Source organism: Opisthocomus hoazin, chromosome 8, assembly GCF_030867145.1.
Source record: "Opisthocomus hoazin isolate bOpiHoa1 chromosome 8, bOpiHoa1.hap1, whole genome shotgun sequence".
Lineage (NCBI taxonomy): Eukaryota > Metazoa > Chordata > Aves > Opisthocomiformes > Opisthocomidae > Opisthocomus > Opisthocomus hoazin.
Genome location: NC_134421.1, coordinates 26,205,740 through 26,222,554, shown reverse-complemented (window position 1 = coordinate 26,222,554; position 16,815 = coordinate 26,205,740). Strand labels below are relative to the sequence as shown.

General features: G+C 35.3%; 1 protein-coding gene across 2 annotated transcripts in view; it reads right to left on the bottom strand.

Moving 5' to 3' along the window:
- Positions 1 to 5,543: 5,543 nt before the first annotated feature.
- The window catches only part of RASSF9 (Ras association domain family member 9), a 28,085-nt gene continuing 16,813 nt past the window's right edge, over positions 5,544 to 16,815 (bottom strand). For both annotated transcript variants that reach the window (XM_075428348.1, XM_075428350.1), the window contains exon 2: positions 5,544 to 9,126. In XM_075428348.1, the coding sequence (XP_075284463.1) occupies positions 7,851 to 9,126 (1,276 nt within the window). In that variant the 3' untranslated portion in view covers positions 5,544 to 7,850. The remainder of the gene's footprint in view (positions 9,127 to 16,815) is intronic.

Genomic DNA, 16,815 nt, shown 5'->3' with positions numbered 1-16,815 from the left:
GTCCATTCCCACCATATTTCCATACTCTTTTGACTTTAAAAAAACAGGAACAAAAACCCCAACATCTCCCACACTGAAATCCTACAGACAGACTTGGGAATCACAACAAATTGTTGTGCTTTTATTCAGAAATGTAAGGCTATTAATCTAATTTTATAAAACAGATGAGAGTATTCTTTCCTTGTTTTAGTCCACTGAATTTACTTATAGCATAAATTTGAAGTAGTGTATCACTCAATCAATATAAGAAGCAGTGTAACTTATTTCTGAGGAAAATCCCACAGTTTTTGTGTACAATTTAGAGGAGAGTCCAATGATGAATCAAAGTAATTTCTCAGATGCCAGATGTCAGGATGCTATTTTGATGGATGCTTTTATTACATACTGCTCTAAGGCTCTGTTGTGGTTCAGTAAATTCAGGTGTGAATAATTTTTTGAGGCAAATCTGTGATTTAGAACTACAGTTTTACAAACCCAAGAATTAAAAGACATTATCAAGACATCCTGGTCATTAATTTAGCTTAAAGAAAGATCATAAAAATTTGTTGGTTTTGAACTAACTTCTTGTGTTTGAGCAAAAATTAAATATAGATCACTTTTCAGGCAGTCTTTTGCAAAGCTGGAACAGCAAGTTTATTCCCCTCCCCGCTCCTAGTGAAAGCAGTGTCCCACATAATCACAAAATTCAAGAACTTAGCTTATCAGGAAATCACAGTTCATAAAGCATTCTTTTGCTATATTCACCAGGATGGCGTTGTAGAACACTTGTGTTACAGCAGATGCTGTGAGACGGCTCTGCTTCCACTCCATAGTGATATATATATATACAACCTCTCTTTCCTGAATCTCGTGGAATTTTACAGCAATGAAACACTTACACAAGCACAGGACGTGGCCGTTCTCTAAATGCCTATGTTGCATAGCTCAAATATTGACTTAACTACAAACACTCTCAGCCTGTAATTTTAGACATCAAAACCAAATATATGAAATATGTCTTGGAAACGAACACTGAAAGCAGCAATAGTACACAAGTGACTAATCTCTACAGAAAGGAACAGTACATTTTTTTTTCAAAACACTTGAGCTAAAATTTGTTTATATCATTCCGCTTTTGCAAAAAAGAGAAATGAAAACCAACTAAAGATCTACTTGTTAATCCAAAGTCCTTCCCAAAGAAAGGGAGGGTTCAAATTTACAGAAAAAAAATTGTTTCTATAGTGAAATAATCATCCAGATGGCAACAAGAAGCAACCCTGAAAAAGGTGAATATTAAGAGGAAGACTATACCTCTTGGGGTCATCATCGGTTAATAACTATTTCAAGCTCTCAGCTTTAAGCATACCAGAACAGTTTAGTGAACATTAGCTAATCCGTGTATTGCTAATCTATTATTCTAGAAATGTGTGACTGTGCAATACAGTCCTGAGTTGATGATTCACCTGGCCTTGTTTGACATGAAAATACCAGAATAGAAATACCAGTTCAGAATTTTTTTTTATACTCCTCTGCTGTCAGAATTCAGTGCAACTATAAACAATGTAGGAAATATTTTAATCAAGACAATCCTATGTTACATAAAAGCATCTTCTGATCCACTTACATTTTTTCATACATAAAGAGCAGCAAAAGTAAGGACAGTTTACCGTATGCAAACCATTAAGAGGCTAATCAAACTGGTGAAATGACATTTAAGCAGCAACCTTCTTCCCCAAGAAAGTCTGTATATCTATTTTATGAATATTTAAGCAAAATAAAATATGAAGCAGATCTACATAATCTGCAATTTAAAACAATTACACGCACTCAGAAATGAGAGCATGAAATACAGCTGATCTGAAGCAAAATAGGAATGAACATAAAGGAGTATGATATTTGATATTGGAAGAAATTCTAAATGAAATCTGATCTAACCACTGAATAACTCAAAGAAGTTCAGATATGAACATAATGGAAATTGCATGGAGCTGCAAATACATAAGACTGCTAATTATTTAGGTAAAGTATGGAGATGAGTCAAATCAGAATTGTGGAAAATGGTCAAATAAACTTTACATTCACACAGCCTGTGACAACCTGCAAAAGAATTAAAATTACCGTGAACACTGTATATTTTTCTGTCCCTACAGTCGAATACAAACGGAGTCCACAGTACATCCAGGTTGCGAATTACAAAGCCTCTCTGAATTAAAAGTTCCCTCTCTTTGCCTAGCAAAAAATCTGAACACAGATACAAATGAATTAACAGCTACTTTCTCAAGCAAGTAACTTTTTCCCCCTATAATCTGTAACAGAGTTGCTGACGTAGCATTCTCAGGAACACACTGGTGAAGTATTCAGACACCTTTGGATCTTGAATATTCCTCTGATGCTTTGCATTGTGGGGAAAAAAATATTACAGCAAGTAGCTGCATGACTTTCTCCACAGCTAATATTATATGATCTATCCAACCTCAATACTTCATAGGATTAAACTGAACTTCTAGCTGACAGTGAACGTTTTGTATGGGCAATCCCTGTATTGTTCTTAACAAAATAATACCTTCCTCTTCAGAAAGAAACATTATTTCCTGAAAAATGGATGTCAATGAATGGATTGAATATCATAAGTTATGTTTTCAAATATTTGGCTGATTTAAAATCTCAGCCAACAGTCAAGCAAAATATGTATATAGTCATTGCATAAGCAAAAACCTGCATTTACATGCACAAAGACTACATTTTCCCACCCTTCTGTGTGGTTCAGCTGACAAGGCCAGCACAGTCAACAGTTCTTACTGTAAATATTTTTGAAAAATGAATGATCATTTGGATTTTGAACGAATCATTGATGCAAACCCCCTCAAATTCCAGGTGAATAAAATAGAAAATTTCTATGAATTCTAGTCAGACTTGAAGTATTGGATTTTCTTTTTCTTTTTTGGACACCAGAAAAACAAACGTAGCACAAAATGTAGTCACTTTATTACTAACTCAAAAAAGTGAAATACTGCCCAAATGTAACTATAGGCTCTTATTTGGGAATGTTTTCTGAATTAAACCTGAAGGCTTGTAAAACATTACAAACAGCTCCCATCGAAATTAGTGACTGCATTCCAGTTGGACCTGATCTGTTAGAGACGCAAGGAAGCCACAAATCTGATTGCAGAAAATCAGTCTGTAATAATCTGCCTGAAAAGCTATGTTTGATGTAAGGCACATTCACTAAATATTAGAATCTGTTAAGTACTAGAAAGAAAATCTTGAAGTTTGTATTTTATATACCAGCAGTCCTTTCTTTGGAGGATAATCATTCAGTCATGGAAAGTTTTGTTTGAGAAAGGACTACGAAATTTTGACATAGCATAATATATTCTGAGTTTCTTGTTAAATTAAAAAAACAACAACAAACTTTGGAATGAGACTATTACATTTTACAAAACACTGCATCACAAAGGCAACAGAATTTTAAAAAACCCTATACTTGAACACATTTCAGGAAAAAAATAATGGTTTTAATACACGGAAAACATTATTGTGTTATGGACACTGGAAATGTGGTTGTATTCTTTATGAAGTATGTTTATGTTGTCAGATGGATCCCTGAGAAAGCAAGCAGCAATTTATTTTCAGAAGTTATAAAATGCCAAATAACCTAGTTGTCTGTTAAATGCTGTAGTAAAATACCCAGAAGGATAAACACTACAGCTCTAGGAAAAGAAAAATATTACGTGTGTAATCATTATGAGCATGCTACTGTTGGACAAAAACAGTCATTCACATTCAAGCTAACTAAACTGGCAAGACAGAAAGAGATGGTCTAAGGTAGGTTTAGGAAAAAACCTTCTGGATTAGACACTTGGGTTCATCAGTGCATGTTCCACTTGCACTGTTATGAAAACATTTATCACTACCACAGCTATTTTATTACAAAACCAGTGTTTCATGAGATGAAAATGGATAATAGTAAGTAATTGGATTTTTTTAACAGAATGAACATTCACAAATATACTAAAAATTTAGCAGGGAATGCTTACATATTACTAAAGAAAATATAATATGCATCACACACAAAAGCATTCAAATTACTATTTGCTTAAATGTAGATACATCAGTATTTTGCTGCAATTAGGTTCATGGATCTAGATCTTTGTCCAAGCAATGAACAAAATTAGGCAAGCAGAAGTAGAAATTTTACGATTTTGTAATAATGATTTGTTACATTACATCTGTTTATGTCTTTACACGGTTGGAAATACGCAGAAAATAACAAAAGATGATCCTGGGCATAAAGAGAAATGTAAAGCCTATTAATCTTAAGAGCCTAAAGTTGCAAGCTGAAGCTCTCATCTCTGTGAATTTCAATCTGTCAGTATCACATAATCAAACACACTGTGTTAGCAACATGCATGCATGAAGCACAAGACAGCCAGCAGAACAATCTCTGAATACACAATCCGAAGACAAATATATAATCTGTAAGTTTTAAGTGACATCATTTCTCAGAGATTGCTCAGTTTTGCAGGGGGGAGAAAAAACACAATAATTCTGTAATTACATGGTAATTTTTGAGAACATAAATGGATGGTAAATACTGTAAATTTATATATAACCAAATGATAATTATGTTTTATATTTGAAAGAGTCATCAAGGAACAGAAGCAGTTAATTAAATTGACTCATCTGCTTTCATCAAATTTGTAGAAGTACATAATAAAGTCAGACAGAAACATGAGATTGGAATATACACTGAGTTCGCTGGAAATTGTTATATTGGTTATAAATACATGTATGTGAAACTATTTAACTATGCAGGATCCAAAGAACTTTGTATTAGGCAAGTCAATTCATTTTAATACTGTTAGCCCAGTTGACAGTCCCTGAAGATCTCTGCCTAGATTCATATCAGGGGGCTAACCTATCCCACCTCCTAACAGTCACGATACGGGCTGAGACTGGCACCTACTCACCACGACATTCCTCTCACTCTGAAGAAACAACTCTTTCTATCAAAAACCCCTTCTACAGATGAGTGTAATGGTCGGAATTTCCTTTCATTTCACTTTGACATTTCACATTTCTGCTCCCTGGGCAGAATTTTTCTCTTCACTTATGCAAGACTTTTTTGATCTTCCTCTTTGTCAGTAGGTATAACATAGTCTGTGGAAAATTTTATAAAATAAAACAAAAATGTGAAGATGGAAAGGGAACTGGCTTTAGAGTACGGCAGGAAATGAGCCAATGCATTTGATTGTACATTTCTTTATGGGAATTAAAAAAAAATATCATAGATAGTTGAGAGAAAGGAAGAAAGGTTAAGTAAGGAGCATAAATGTTCATAAAGTATAGTTTTAGCACCATAAAACCAGGTCAAACGTATATGAAAAATGTAGAGGCAGATAAACAGCAGAGTGCACACAGTCTTTCATCATCTTGTACATTCATCTAAATTCTGAAAGAAAAAGGTTTGTTTGAGATAGCAAAGTATAAGCTTCAAATATAAGCTTCAAAACACTGGATTTTTTAATATTATTTTATTTTTTAAGAAATACTCTATCCCAACCTATTTTTCCTATTTTTTTTTTCTTAAAACACAGTAATACTCTTAAGATCTACACATTGCAGGGGATGTACAATCAAGCACACAGTGTGGATAAAGATTAGTTCCGAGAATGAGTACAAGTTCCTATGAGTGAAATAAATCTGACAGAGTACGAGTGGAAACTACTTCCTCCACAGGTCTTGTACTAGTCTGCACAGCTGTGAATATTCTTGTGTTTGAATTCTTTATCCCCTAAGTATTTATATAAAAAAATGACTCATTAGAAATAACTGTTAGCTAAATTCACAAGAACTCATAGAATACATTAGCCTACTCTCAACATTCAGAGCTCTGTGCTTACTATATGTCTGAGTGATACCACAGAGTTCAAAAGATGCTGAGTTGCGTTAATAAATTATTACAAGGATAATATATTTGATACATACTTGTGTTTCCATCAGGAGCTGATGAGTCTAAATATGACATATTATTACTAAAGTATTAAAATAACATTGTATGACAAAAACACAACAAAAAATATATTAATGCAACTAGCACACTTTTCTGGAACAGAAACTATTTATAAGATCCAGGATTTAAAAAAAAAACTTTAAAAAAAAAAACCCACAAAAGCTGCCTTTTTAGAAAAGGCACTTTTTTTCCCCCTGCATCAAATATGTGCTAATCAGCAGTTCTAGCACTTTGGTAATTTTAGAAAACAGACGGTTGACAGACGTTTAAGAGAAGAAAAACACAGAAAGAGAATGTAGTGTATCTGAAAGTATTTTACATTTATACCTTCTAGGTACTGTCCGTTCATTTACTTTGTAGGCTTTTAATTCCAGGATGTGTTTGAATTTTGTTGGAACTAAACTTTGTTTAGAAACACTGTAACTATTTCTCCATACAATTAATCAAAAATGTTAAACAGGTTGATCTCCAAAATATCAACGTGGCAACCCAGAAATTACTCCTGTTCTCTCAGTTCGCAGAGTCTCTACCTCAGAGTCAGAAGTCTTGTTTGGTAACCGCGGAGAACACCTCGGTTACATACTTTCACTATGGATTCACAGCAACACAATGGAGAAGGATTTGAGATCAACTACTGCATCCTAAGTGAAATCATTTGACTTAACCACATAGTTGTAAAATGCTCATGTTTTGCATTCCTTTTTTTTTCCCTGGGGCCCAATATTTAATTAACTATATAAAGTGGATCATCCTTAGCTGTATCCCATAGTCCTCACCGAGGAAGCAGGATTTACAGGTCCATACCCTGCTCCAAAACAGCATGAGATGTGACTTGATAACCTACCTGCTATTTGAAAATGGTAACTACCTGGCTATTGGAAAACAGTGTCTAGCCAAAGCCAAAAATGTCTGATTCCTGCCTGTGCCCTCTTTTATGCTTTATTTGGCAGTCATGATCTGAGGAGGCCTAAGACTCTGGATCTGACTGGTGAGGTAGGCAGGAGAAAGCCTTGCTGAAAATGCCTCTGGGGTTAGGTGTGAGCTTGGGATTTGAGTGTCTCGCACAAGCAGGACGTAGGCAGTTCTGACATGCCTGCTGGCAGAAACTATGTGGACTTCAGCATCACTGGGGCAACTGCAGGGTAAGAGCAGATAAGTAAGAGTTTTAAAAATCTTAGAAGCAGTTAAACGCTGCTGAAAGAGAATGGAAATTAAAAATCTCTATCTGTAAGGTTAATTTTTAAAATGAAGCTTAGGTGTGTTTGAAAATATCATCCTGATAACTCAAAACTAAATTTAAACATACAGCATAAATGCAATTGCATTTTTTTTCCCTACAATATAATAAAAACTATTTTTTAACATATTACATGCTCGATTATACATTCCTTTACAGCAGCTTGATGGCAGGGAAACTCCAGCTGACTAAAGCTAGTGTAACAGAGCAGAAAATCCAGCTCTCTGTCTAGTTTGGTCTAATCTCTAATTCACATGCCTAAAAAGTTAGAGAGATGCAGCAGTTGACCCAAAGATCAGGGGATATCAAATCTCCAGACTTTTGGTCCAAGCCAGTCAGAATGGTCCTGTTTCATGGAGTATCAATATTACAAGGTCTAAAGTCTGTCCTAACTTAGCAAAGCCAACAACCTTGCACCTATTAGCAGTTAACCCATGAGACTAATCATGCATTTAAGCACAAGTATACTACTAAACACATAAATAGACACTGTTTAGATTGCTACAGCGGTGACATAGTTTTAACATCTTGATGGGCTGAACTCTGAAGACAACAAGGTTTACTAATTCTTATAAATATCCTCCAAAATATGATTTTTCATAAATGAATGACTGTTTTCAACTATGTTGACAACAGTACTGTGTCCCCTGAAGTTATTTCAGAGTCCTGACTGTGTGTAGAGCTGATTCCAGTGTCAGAGTCGGTATCGTTTATGTCCAGATTAGTCACTCTATGAACAAAGTCAGGAACAGCAGTGGTGTTAGTGGACATGCCACTACCCTTGGATGGCTCTTCATTTGATGGAGGCCTAGTTTCAATGTTGTCTTTAATATGTAGTAAATTAAATTCTTCTGTAAGAAGTTCATATTCTTTTTCCTTCTTTTGAAGCAGTGAGTCCCTGTATGTAAGTTCTTTCTGAATGCAGCTCAGATATGAGTTGATTCTCAGACCATCTTTCATACTTTTCTCCAGCTCACATTTTACACTTTCCAAATTTGAGTTTTCCAGTTCAGCATTAGCAGCTCCTTCTGTGTGAATATCATCTACATTTTTTTCTGTGCATATGCCATGTACCTCTCTTTCAATTTCAGCACATAGCTTCTCTATTAATTGTTTGTGATGTTTCAGTCTCTCTTCAACCTGTAAAATTCCGTCACTTTTGCTCAAATAGTCATGCACCTCTTTTTGATCATCTGGCCTACTCCCTTGTTGCTCAGCCTCCCTTGGACTGATCATTAAATAGGAGTCCTGCACATAATTTTCTCCATCATTGGCAACACGATCTAGATGGAACTTTGCTTCACATTTTTCAATTTCCATATCTAGTTCCTTCATTCTCAGGACTTGTTGATGAATGGTATGATCTTGAGAAATGATCAGATGAATCAGTGTCTCCATATTATCTCTCTCCTGCTGAACACTGTCCTGTTTAAGCTTGGCCAGTTTCCTGAAAGTCTTCCTGACAATTTTCTTTTGTTTGTCTATCGGCAACATCTTCATGTAATTTGCAGGACTGAGCTCCCACTGTTTTTCTACATTTTGTACTACCTTAGCTTCAGCTGTCTTCCACAATGGAAATGAGAGGAAAGCATCTGACTTTACCAACATAAAGTGCAAATTAGACTGCTCTTCTCCCCAGGCCTTCCAAAGTCTCAGAATCTTTGTCAAAGGAGGAAGTACTCTTTCCGAGCCTCTCCATTTTTCTACAATGCAGTAATCACTAGCTTTTCCAAAAAGGACCTTTTTCTCTCCACATGTTGCCTGATGTTCCTCAAGCAGTGCTTGAATCACTTCTGCGCAAGTTGTGCGCTTTGTCAGGCCACATACAATCTTCTCTTCCTGGCAAACCCAAACCACAATCTCTCTTTCATTTGAAGCCATATCCTTGTTGGGAGACCTGGAAAACAAGAAGAGACCAAATATAACTGGAAAACAAGAAGGGACTGTATGAATAATAACTGTAATTCTAATATGATTACCACATTTAAAAATCCCCATATTATTGTACAAGACAATATACTTGTTTCAATTACATGAAGAAATAACTTTGAATTAAGTAACAGAAAAACACACTCACTTCAGCTACTGCTTTAATATTATTACTAGTCCAGCTGAATATGACTCTCACACAAACTCTTTTACCAAATTTAGTTTTCATATATATAAGCATGTATTAAGAATAGGTCATAAAGTTTGGCAATCTGCATTACATTTCCAGACTATTCTAGGATAACACAACTTTCAGATCTGCATTATCGGTTCTCATCACATAGACATTGCGCAAACTTTTGTAAGCTCTTAAAATCACTGAGGCTTCTGAAGGGAAGAATCATGCCTCCAAATATGCACTGAACGTACGGACTAAGAAAAGATGATTGGATACCAGCTAAGTTAAAAGAACTTGATGATAGGATAAATCTGTAGCTCTTTTGCCACACCTGCACCCACACAAGCATAAACACCATTGTTTTCCATTGCAATTTTTCACTGACAAATCTCAAGAAATCTGTTGCTTTTCCTGAAGAACCAAACAGCCTGAATTCCAGTGAGTTGTGAGAGAATGCCAACTGCGATAGAATACATATATAGGTCAGTATTTTACAACTTTTGCAATGATACAGAAATGGTAGAAAATGTAAAAAGTTTTAATTTTTTTTTAATTTATTTATGAATTCCAATGAATGTATTAACCAGACATTAGCAGCTGGTACCTCCTCATACATTTTGATACCTAACTTCCAGTGTCTAAGACCTCATTACAGCTATCATAGCTGTCTAATCAATACAATCAGCGGAGCCTAGAGAGCGATTCAGCTGACCAAATACAGAAGTTCACTTTACATTTAACTCTTAAGTTTGTCCCCATCTGAGTAGTCCTGGACTGCCAAGGGCCTACACTGGTACAGTGGCCTTGCGGAACCTGTCCAGGATTTTCCTGTCCTCCAGCCTCCACATGCATAATTCACTACTTGCCCAAACCTGGTGATTTGGCCTCTTGCCTAAAACGATAAAACAATAAATTCCCTGAGGAAAAATGCATTTATTTGGATTTTCTGGTATCATTTCTAGTTCATTTGAATGAATGAGATTTAATCCAGTCTGACAGAGAAAGCTTGAAAATGAAAATCATGATTCTTGCAACATTCTAAGGGCTCAATACCACATCTGTTTCTATCTGGGACTACTTATTCACCGTACTTTTCTAGTCTTTTGAGATGTAGTAGGAATGGAGTTTTACTTGGCTTAATTAGGGTTATACCCTATGATTATTAAAGCAATCCAACTTGTTTCTTTTTCTTAATTACTACACAACACAAAAGACAAACTGCAATCCAATAAATTGAACCATGATTGAGTCAGCTCTAGGAGCCACTCTGACCAGGAGGCAATAATCCTCAAAAGACAGGAGACTGCAAATTAATACTAATAAAACCTACAAGAGTGAGTTTATTAGTATCATCACACAGGAGAGCTCTGTCCAAGTACATTGCTTCAGGTCTTGGAACATTCCTCTCTAAAATTTGTGTTTTGGTAGATTACCCTGAATAATGACATCATTTTCCCACTTCAGTAGCTCCCTCTTACATGCCAGCATTTTATAGTAATTATTTTTTAAAACTGATGTTCAGAAGATTAATAATTTTTTTATAAACTACTCAGAATAGGAAAGCTTATGTCACAGACATAGAAAATGGCAAAACAGCACAAAGAAACAGAAATATTCAAGTTTAAAGGAGGGGAGGAAATGAAAAATGATATAAAATTAAACTGCATTACTGTTAAGTATGTCACCTGCTAAAAAGTCAGTATCTGTAAGTGTTTTTAGGTTTACAGAATACACAATGCTATAGAAATATTTTTGTCTGTTGGCAGATTGGTAGTTAAATTAAACTTACATAAATAGACCATTGCAACATAAGTCAGTTACGACTGTCAAATAACTCAGTATTTGTTTTACACCACAGATACAAAAAGAAAAAACTAGACAAACTACAGAGTTACATTATTTGTTAAGCATAAAATTATGCAAAATGAATTATCAAAAATACATTGTGTCAAACCATGTTTACTACTGATACACAAATAATTAACCTAGAAATAGAAGTGTATTACCAGTCATTGAATCTCAATTTATAAAAGTACTAATGGGGGGGGGGGAGGGGGTGGTAGGAGGCATAAAAATATGAGATACCAGATTGGGACTTTGAGGCAGTTAATTCAGAGTGTGCCTTTTCTGTGGGTTTTTTTTTTTTATCAGTAAATACATTTCAGGGAATTTTTGTTATCTCAGTCTTTTAGCATTCTTCCGAGAGTCTTACGCAATTTGTTTGCACATCAAAACTCTTCCTGCTTTTTTCTCATACTTCTTTTTGGTTGATTGCCATATCTTCTCCTAGTCAATATTTTCAGTGCGTAACAGATTATGTGAGTTAAGCAGAAGCTTACTGTCTCTTTTCCTCCTGGTTCTGTTAAAGCTTTCCTATGAAGATGGTTTCTCTCTGTGATATTAGTAGATCTTCAGATAAATTTGAAAAACCTTGGACTTCCCACAGACTTCAGCAGGAGTTAAGCAAGCTTCTGATGGAAATACATTGTTTATTGTAAAGCAATCTCTACAGGATCTCTGCAAACAATATGGGTATAAAATAACATTTGTAAATTACTGTTTTCAATAATTTTTTAGCTTTTTATCAAACCCTGTTATTTTTTCAGTTACGATGTACCTGTCTACTCAGACACTACATTGACCTTTTTGGGGAAGGATTGTTCTTTACTCAGTCTATAGCTTATTCAACATACCAAAGCCGGTAACTAGCAATGGCACTACACAAATGGATAATATATGCACATGCAGGTACACAAAGAACTCAAGTAGCTTACACACAAAAATAGTTACTTATAAATATATGTATATGTATGTAGAGCGTATGTAACATACACTTGGTAATTATATGCTCACAATTTACAGACAACAAGAGAAGAAAAAAAAAATTCTGAACATTGCCGTAATTCTTGGATCAAAACAGAACTGTAAAGTGCAAATTCTTTCATTATTTTTTCCATGTGTTTGTCACAACAGATTTTACCCTCATTTCTGTTCAGCAGCCTCACAAAATTTTTGAACTTTCTTTTTAATCAAAAAGAATTAGCAAGTCATTTATAATCTTACAGTGCCATGGAATTCTAATATCTTCTAAAAATCAAAAGTGTTCTTTATTATCTTCCATTAATAAGTGGTAAACTGGTGTGGCCTACTAAGGACCTTTTAAGTAAAATTTATTGTATAATTCTTTAATCATAGTTAAGTCAGGCAGTGCCAAAGAAAAATGAAGCTTCAGAGTGTCAGTCACAGCATAAAAATTATTAAAGACTTGCTTTCAGGATGCAAGAAGATGCTATAACTAAGGAAACATCTTCTGTTAAACTCTCCTTTCCTCATAGAAAGTGGAGAGCAGATTCTGCATATGCAAAGTGGAGTCCATCTCACTTAGGCATCTGGAAGTTAAGATTTCAGTTTAAATTCACCATCAAAGTTCCTGCTTGTTGTGGGAGGAGAGTGGACCTCCAAGGAGAAAGTCACCACAGCCTAAACCATTTATGATCACTGGGATGCATCCTCAAATGAAGCTATTTATTTCTTTCATTAATTACAAGAGACATATGTGGCCACCTTCAACTAAATAGCTCATTTTCAGGTAGCTAAATACAGGTCAGTGTGATCCAAACAGACTCTGGTTTATTGTCAGAGAGAAACGTAGCAAGAATGGTTCAGTCAGCAGCAGATTTAATACAGATAACTGAACATGGGACCTACAGCCATTTCATATCTTAGTTCAGATGCTGACTGCTTCACTTGCTGTTCAATTTATTACTATATTTTATAAGGAAATCTATTAAGTCATTTCAATACTAAGGAAGATGCAATGCAGTTTGTAACTCCTCATCTTGAATACATATCAGTCGTTGACAGTGAAACTTTTTTTTTTCTTGAGACGTCATACTAAAATTAACAGTATTTAGCAACAAGATCTTCTTTTACATAGTGATTTCAATGAAGAGGCAAGCTTCTTGTATTTACTGATTCCTTGTCCTTCACATCCTACGGTTTTGTAAACAAACCAAAAGAACCATAATTTTCTAATAACCTATCAATTAATGAATCTGTAATAGCTAAAGTGTTGTTCCAGTTCAATTGTTTGGCTCTCTTGAAGAACAATTTCAGTTGCAAATTCTTCAAAACTAGCTAGGCAAATTCTTCACTTTTTTCAAAAATTTACTGCTGTTGCTGTAAACAGGTTTTAAAGCCTTCAGTTGTGGCTTGAATTCTGTTTCCTTGAATTGATCACTGAAATATTCTATTTATCCATCTACGATTTTAAAGTCTTGATGATAACGAGAACATGCAGGTCTGTCTTTTTTTGCAAAGTCACGAGTTGCCCAGGAACAGATGAGTATTTAAGCTTAAGAATAGTCAAAAGTACATTTCCAACCTTTTTTCCTTGTTTGCTTTCACCTTCTACTCTTTGCTTCTTTATATGATGACCCAAATAAACATTCTAATCATGTTATAGACCTCACACAATGTCTTGATTGTGTCAGCACAAGCTGACTGCTGTGTGTCAGATATACACTCCACCAATTTATTATTCAAGCCTAAAGGAAAAAAGGTAATACATTCCAGTAATGCACAGACAAAACAAAAACATGTACTTGTGTAGCACAAAGTCAAAATATGAGATTGCTTAAATGCTTAAAGCAGTACTTTCTATATTCACCGAATTTAAGAGACATCCAGCACAAAAACACAAATCATATGCATAATTCTTCTCCTTCCTGAAAATTTTAACATTCTTCCTAAATATGCGACATACAGTTTTACAACAAATCATGCCAACCAAATAAAGGGATCCCCCTATTTTTTTTAGAATTTCATCTACGTGTCTACAAGATGCTCATTTTTCCTTACTCATTTCAGCAAAAATTCTGTTGGGACTAGATCACATACATATCATATTTATAGCAGATTAATATAGTGTTTCTGACATATCACTGTCATTAAAAGAATATTTTGTCTCTGTTGAGAAAAAAACACAGATAAAACTCTTCTCTCCCTTCACTGTAATAAATTCTTTGTAGACCTTCACAGAAAAATAAAATGGAAATCCTTTCTCAACACTCCCATATTTCCTGATGTACTGTCCCCAAAGAACTAATCAAACTGAGTAACTCAAAAATATGTGGATAATGGCTAGAAATTTCACAGCTAAGACATTTTTGTGAACCCCTTGCTGGCACTATTGTTTATTGCTTTACTAATTTTAAGTCAGCATGACCAACTGAACCATTTTTAAGTCACCATGACCATGAAAGTTTTTGTGTTAGGAAAGGGATTAAAAATTTGAGATTATGTTCATGATCAAAAATTTTATTAATTCTCTCCTCCCAGTCATTGAAATAATTTATACAGCATAAAAAATCTGCAGATGACAATAAATGTCACACAAAGAAATACATTATTCTTTTGCTTGAAAATGTATACAACTTCATAATTTATAAATATGACATCAAAGGTTTTATGCTGGAAAGTCATTTGTGTGAAATATCTTAGTCATGTTTTCACCAATTTATTGGGGAAATCATGCTTTAGAATCTTAATTTTCAGAAGTGGAAGAGCTTTTACTTAATATGAATGAATTAAATTACTATTAATCAGATGTGTTAAAGTTTTATCTGTTAGTACAAATGTTTGTGGGTTGGAATCTTCTGTACTTCTCAGTGTAATAATGTCACCTTTTCTCCTTTCATCATTGTATTTGCAAGTGGCACATAAACTGTAATTAATTATTCTTTAGGTCAGAAGGATTGTTTCTAGTATTGTGCTAGCAGATGATACATCTAATTTAGTCCATTTTAGTGTAGAAAATGAGCCAGACTTTGTGCTTTTGAGATCTTCTGTTCTGTTCATCTATTTTTTTTTTTTTATGCTGTGCTTGCCTAAATATATTTCAGCATACAGATGACCCAGAAAGCCACATGAAACAACTGGCATTTGCAATGCAAAAAAAGCAACAGAGCAATAATTTCTAAACAATCTCCTATTGACAGCACAAACCCTCTCAATAGCGCATTTCAATTTACAGACTAACCTGCAGCAAATCAGATTACAATTGTAGTTTATGAGCGACAGAGCAAGGAAAAAAAAAAAGGCTTGAAGAGACAACCCTCTTGGTGCCTACTGCATCCTTGCAGCAAAGTCCTTCCCTAGACCTTCGGTGTCTGTCATCTCAGTGCATTCCTGGAGTCCACTAACACACATGAAAACTTTCAGGCAGATCCAGGCAGGGCTGTGCTCCCCACACCTCTCGGCACGGTCTCCCTTCTTTCTCAAGCTGTACACTCCCGGCTCCCCACCATGACGTTCTGTGCCTTGTCTCCTGCCTGCCACACTGCACAGTGCGGAACAGTCCCCCAGCCAAGCATGCTCAGTTGCTGAGCCACTTCTTGTCTTTTGAAAACGGTGTGACACAATGGCGTAAAACAACAAACATCTGCCACAAAAACGCTTAATAATCTGGTACTTTCAAGGGATTGGTCGTCAAGCATACTGCTGGGCCATGTAAATCTGTCACTTGGATTTTGGCACGTGTGTATCTGTGCTACAGTCTTCTCTTTGTTCTGTACCCATAAACATATCCTTTACGTGCAATGGCCCAGAGAACCCATGCCTTGTTTAAGCGCTTGGTAATAACCTTGTCACCTCCGTCTCTCAGATCCCAGCCATAACTACCTATCAAAGAAATCTGATGGTGTTTGATTATGTTTACTTTCTGGAAATAAGGAGAGGCCAGTATTACAGGGATACCTACTTGATACAAACAACCTGCATTTGTAGCACGTTACCCGTCATTTGAGAGCTTCTGATCTCAGTGGCGTTTACATGTCAGGTTATATAAGGGCTAATTAGTTTATCAGTCAACAAATTCCATTTAGAAATTATAATATAATATTGCTTTTAACATTTATTTTTCAAAATCTCAGCATGTTTCCATATATAGATAGAAAACCAAAAGCATATATGAGACAGTGGATAATCATTCTGAAAGAAAAGATCAAAACGTATTTTGGCTCTGGCATTTTTGTCAGTGAGATTTGCAAAAAGTAAAGCTATTAGTGCCATGTGTTGCAGCTCTTGCTTGGAAGAAACTCTAACTTAATTTGATGCAAACGGATTTTTGACAGTGAGTTTAAACATTGAAGCTATAAAGAATACACAGCCTTTATGACAGCTGAGGTCAGAAGTATTTCAACCTTTCAGGCACAAGTGGATCATACTAAAAGTTCACACTAAATTTATTCAGACCATCTACATTTAATCCAACTTTTTTCTTAACTTTCTGTCACCTCCTGTAAAGTTATTCAGAAAGAAATAAAGGCCAAATCTTGCACTTGGTATGCCTCCTGTCTAAGTAGACCACGTGCTTCTGAGTTTCCAAGGGGCAGCAATGAGGAAGTACCTACTCCCTCACCACCCAATGAAGCTGGAATTACTCCAAAGCCTTAGGCATGCAAGACAGCCTATCAACTA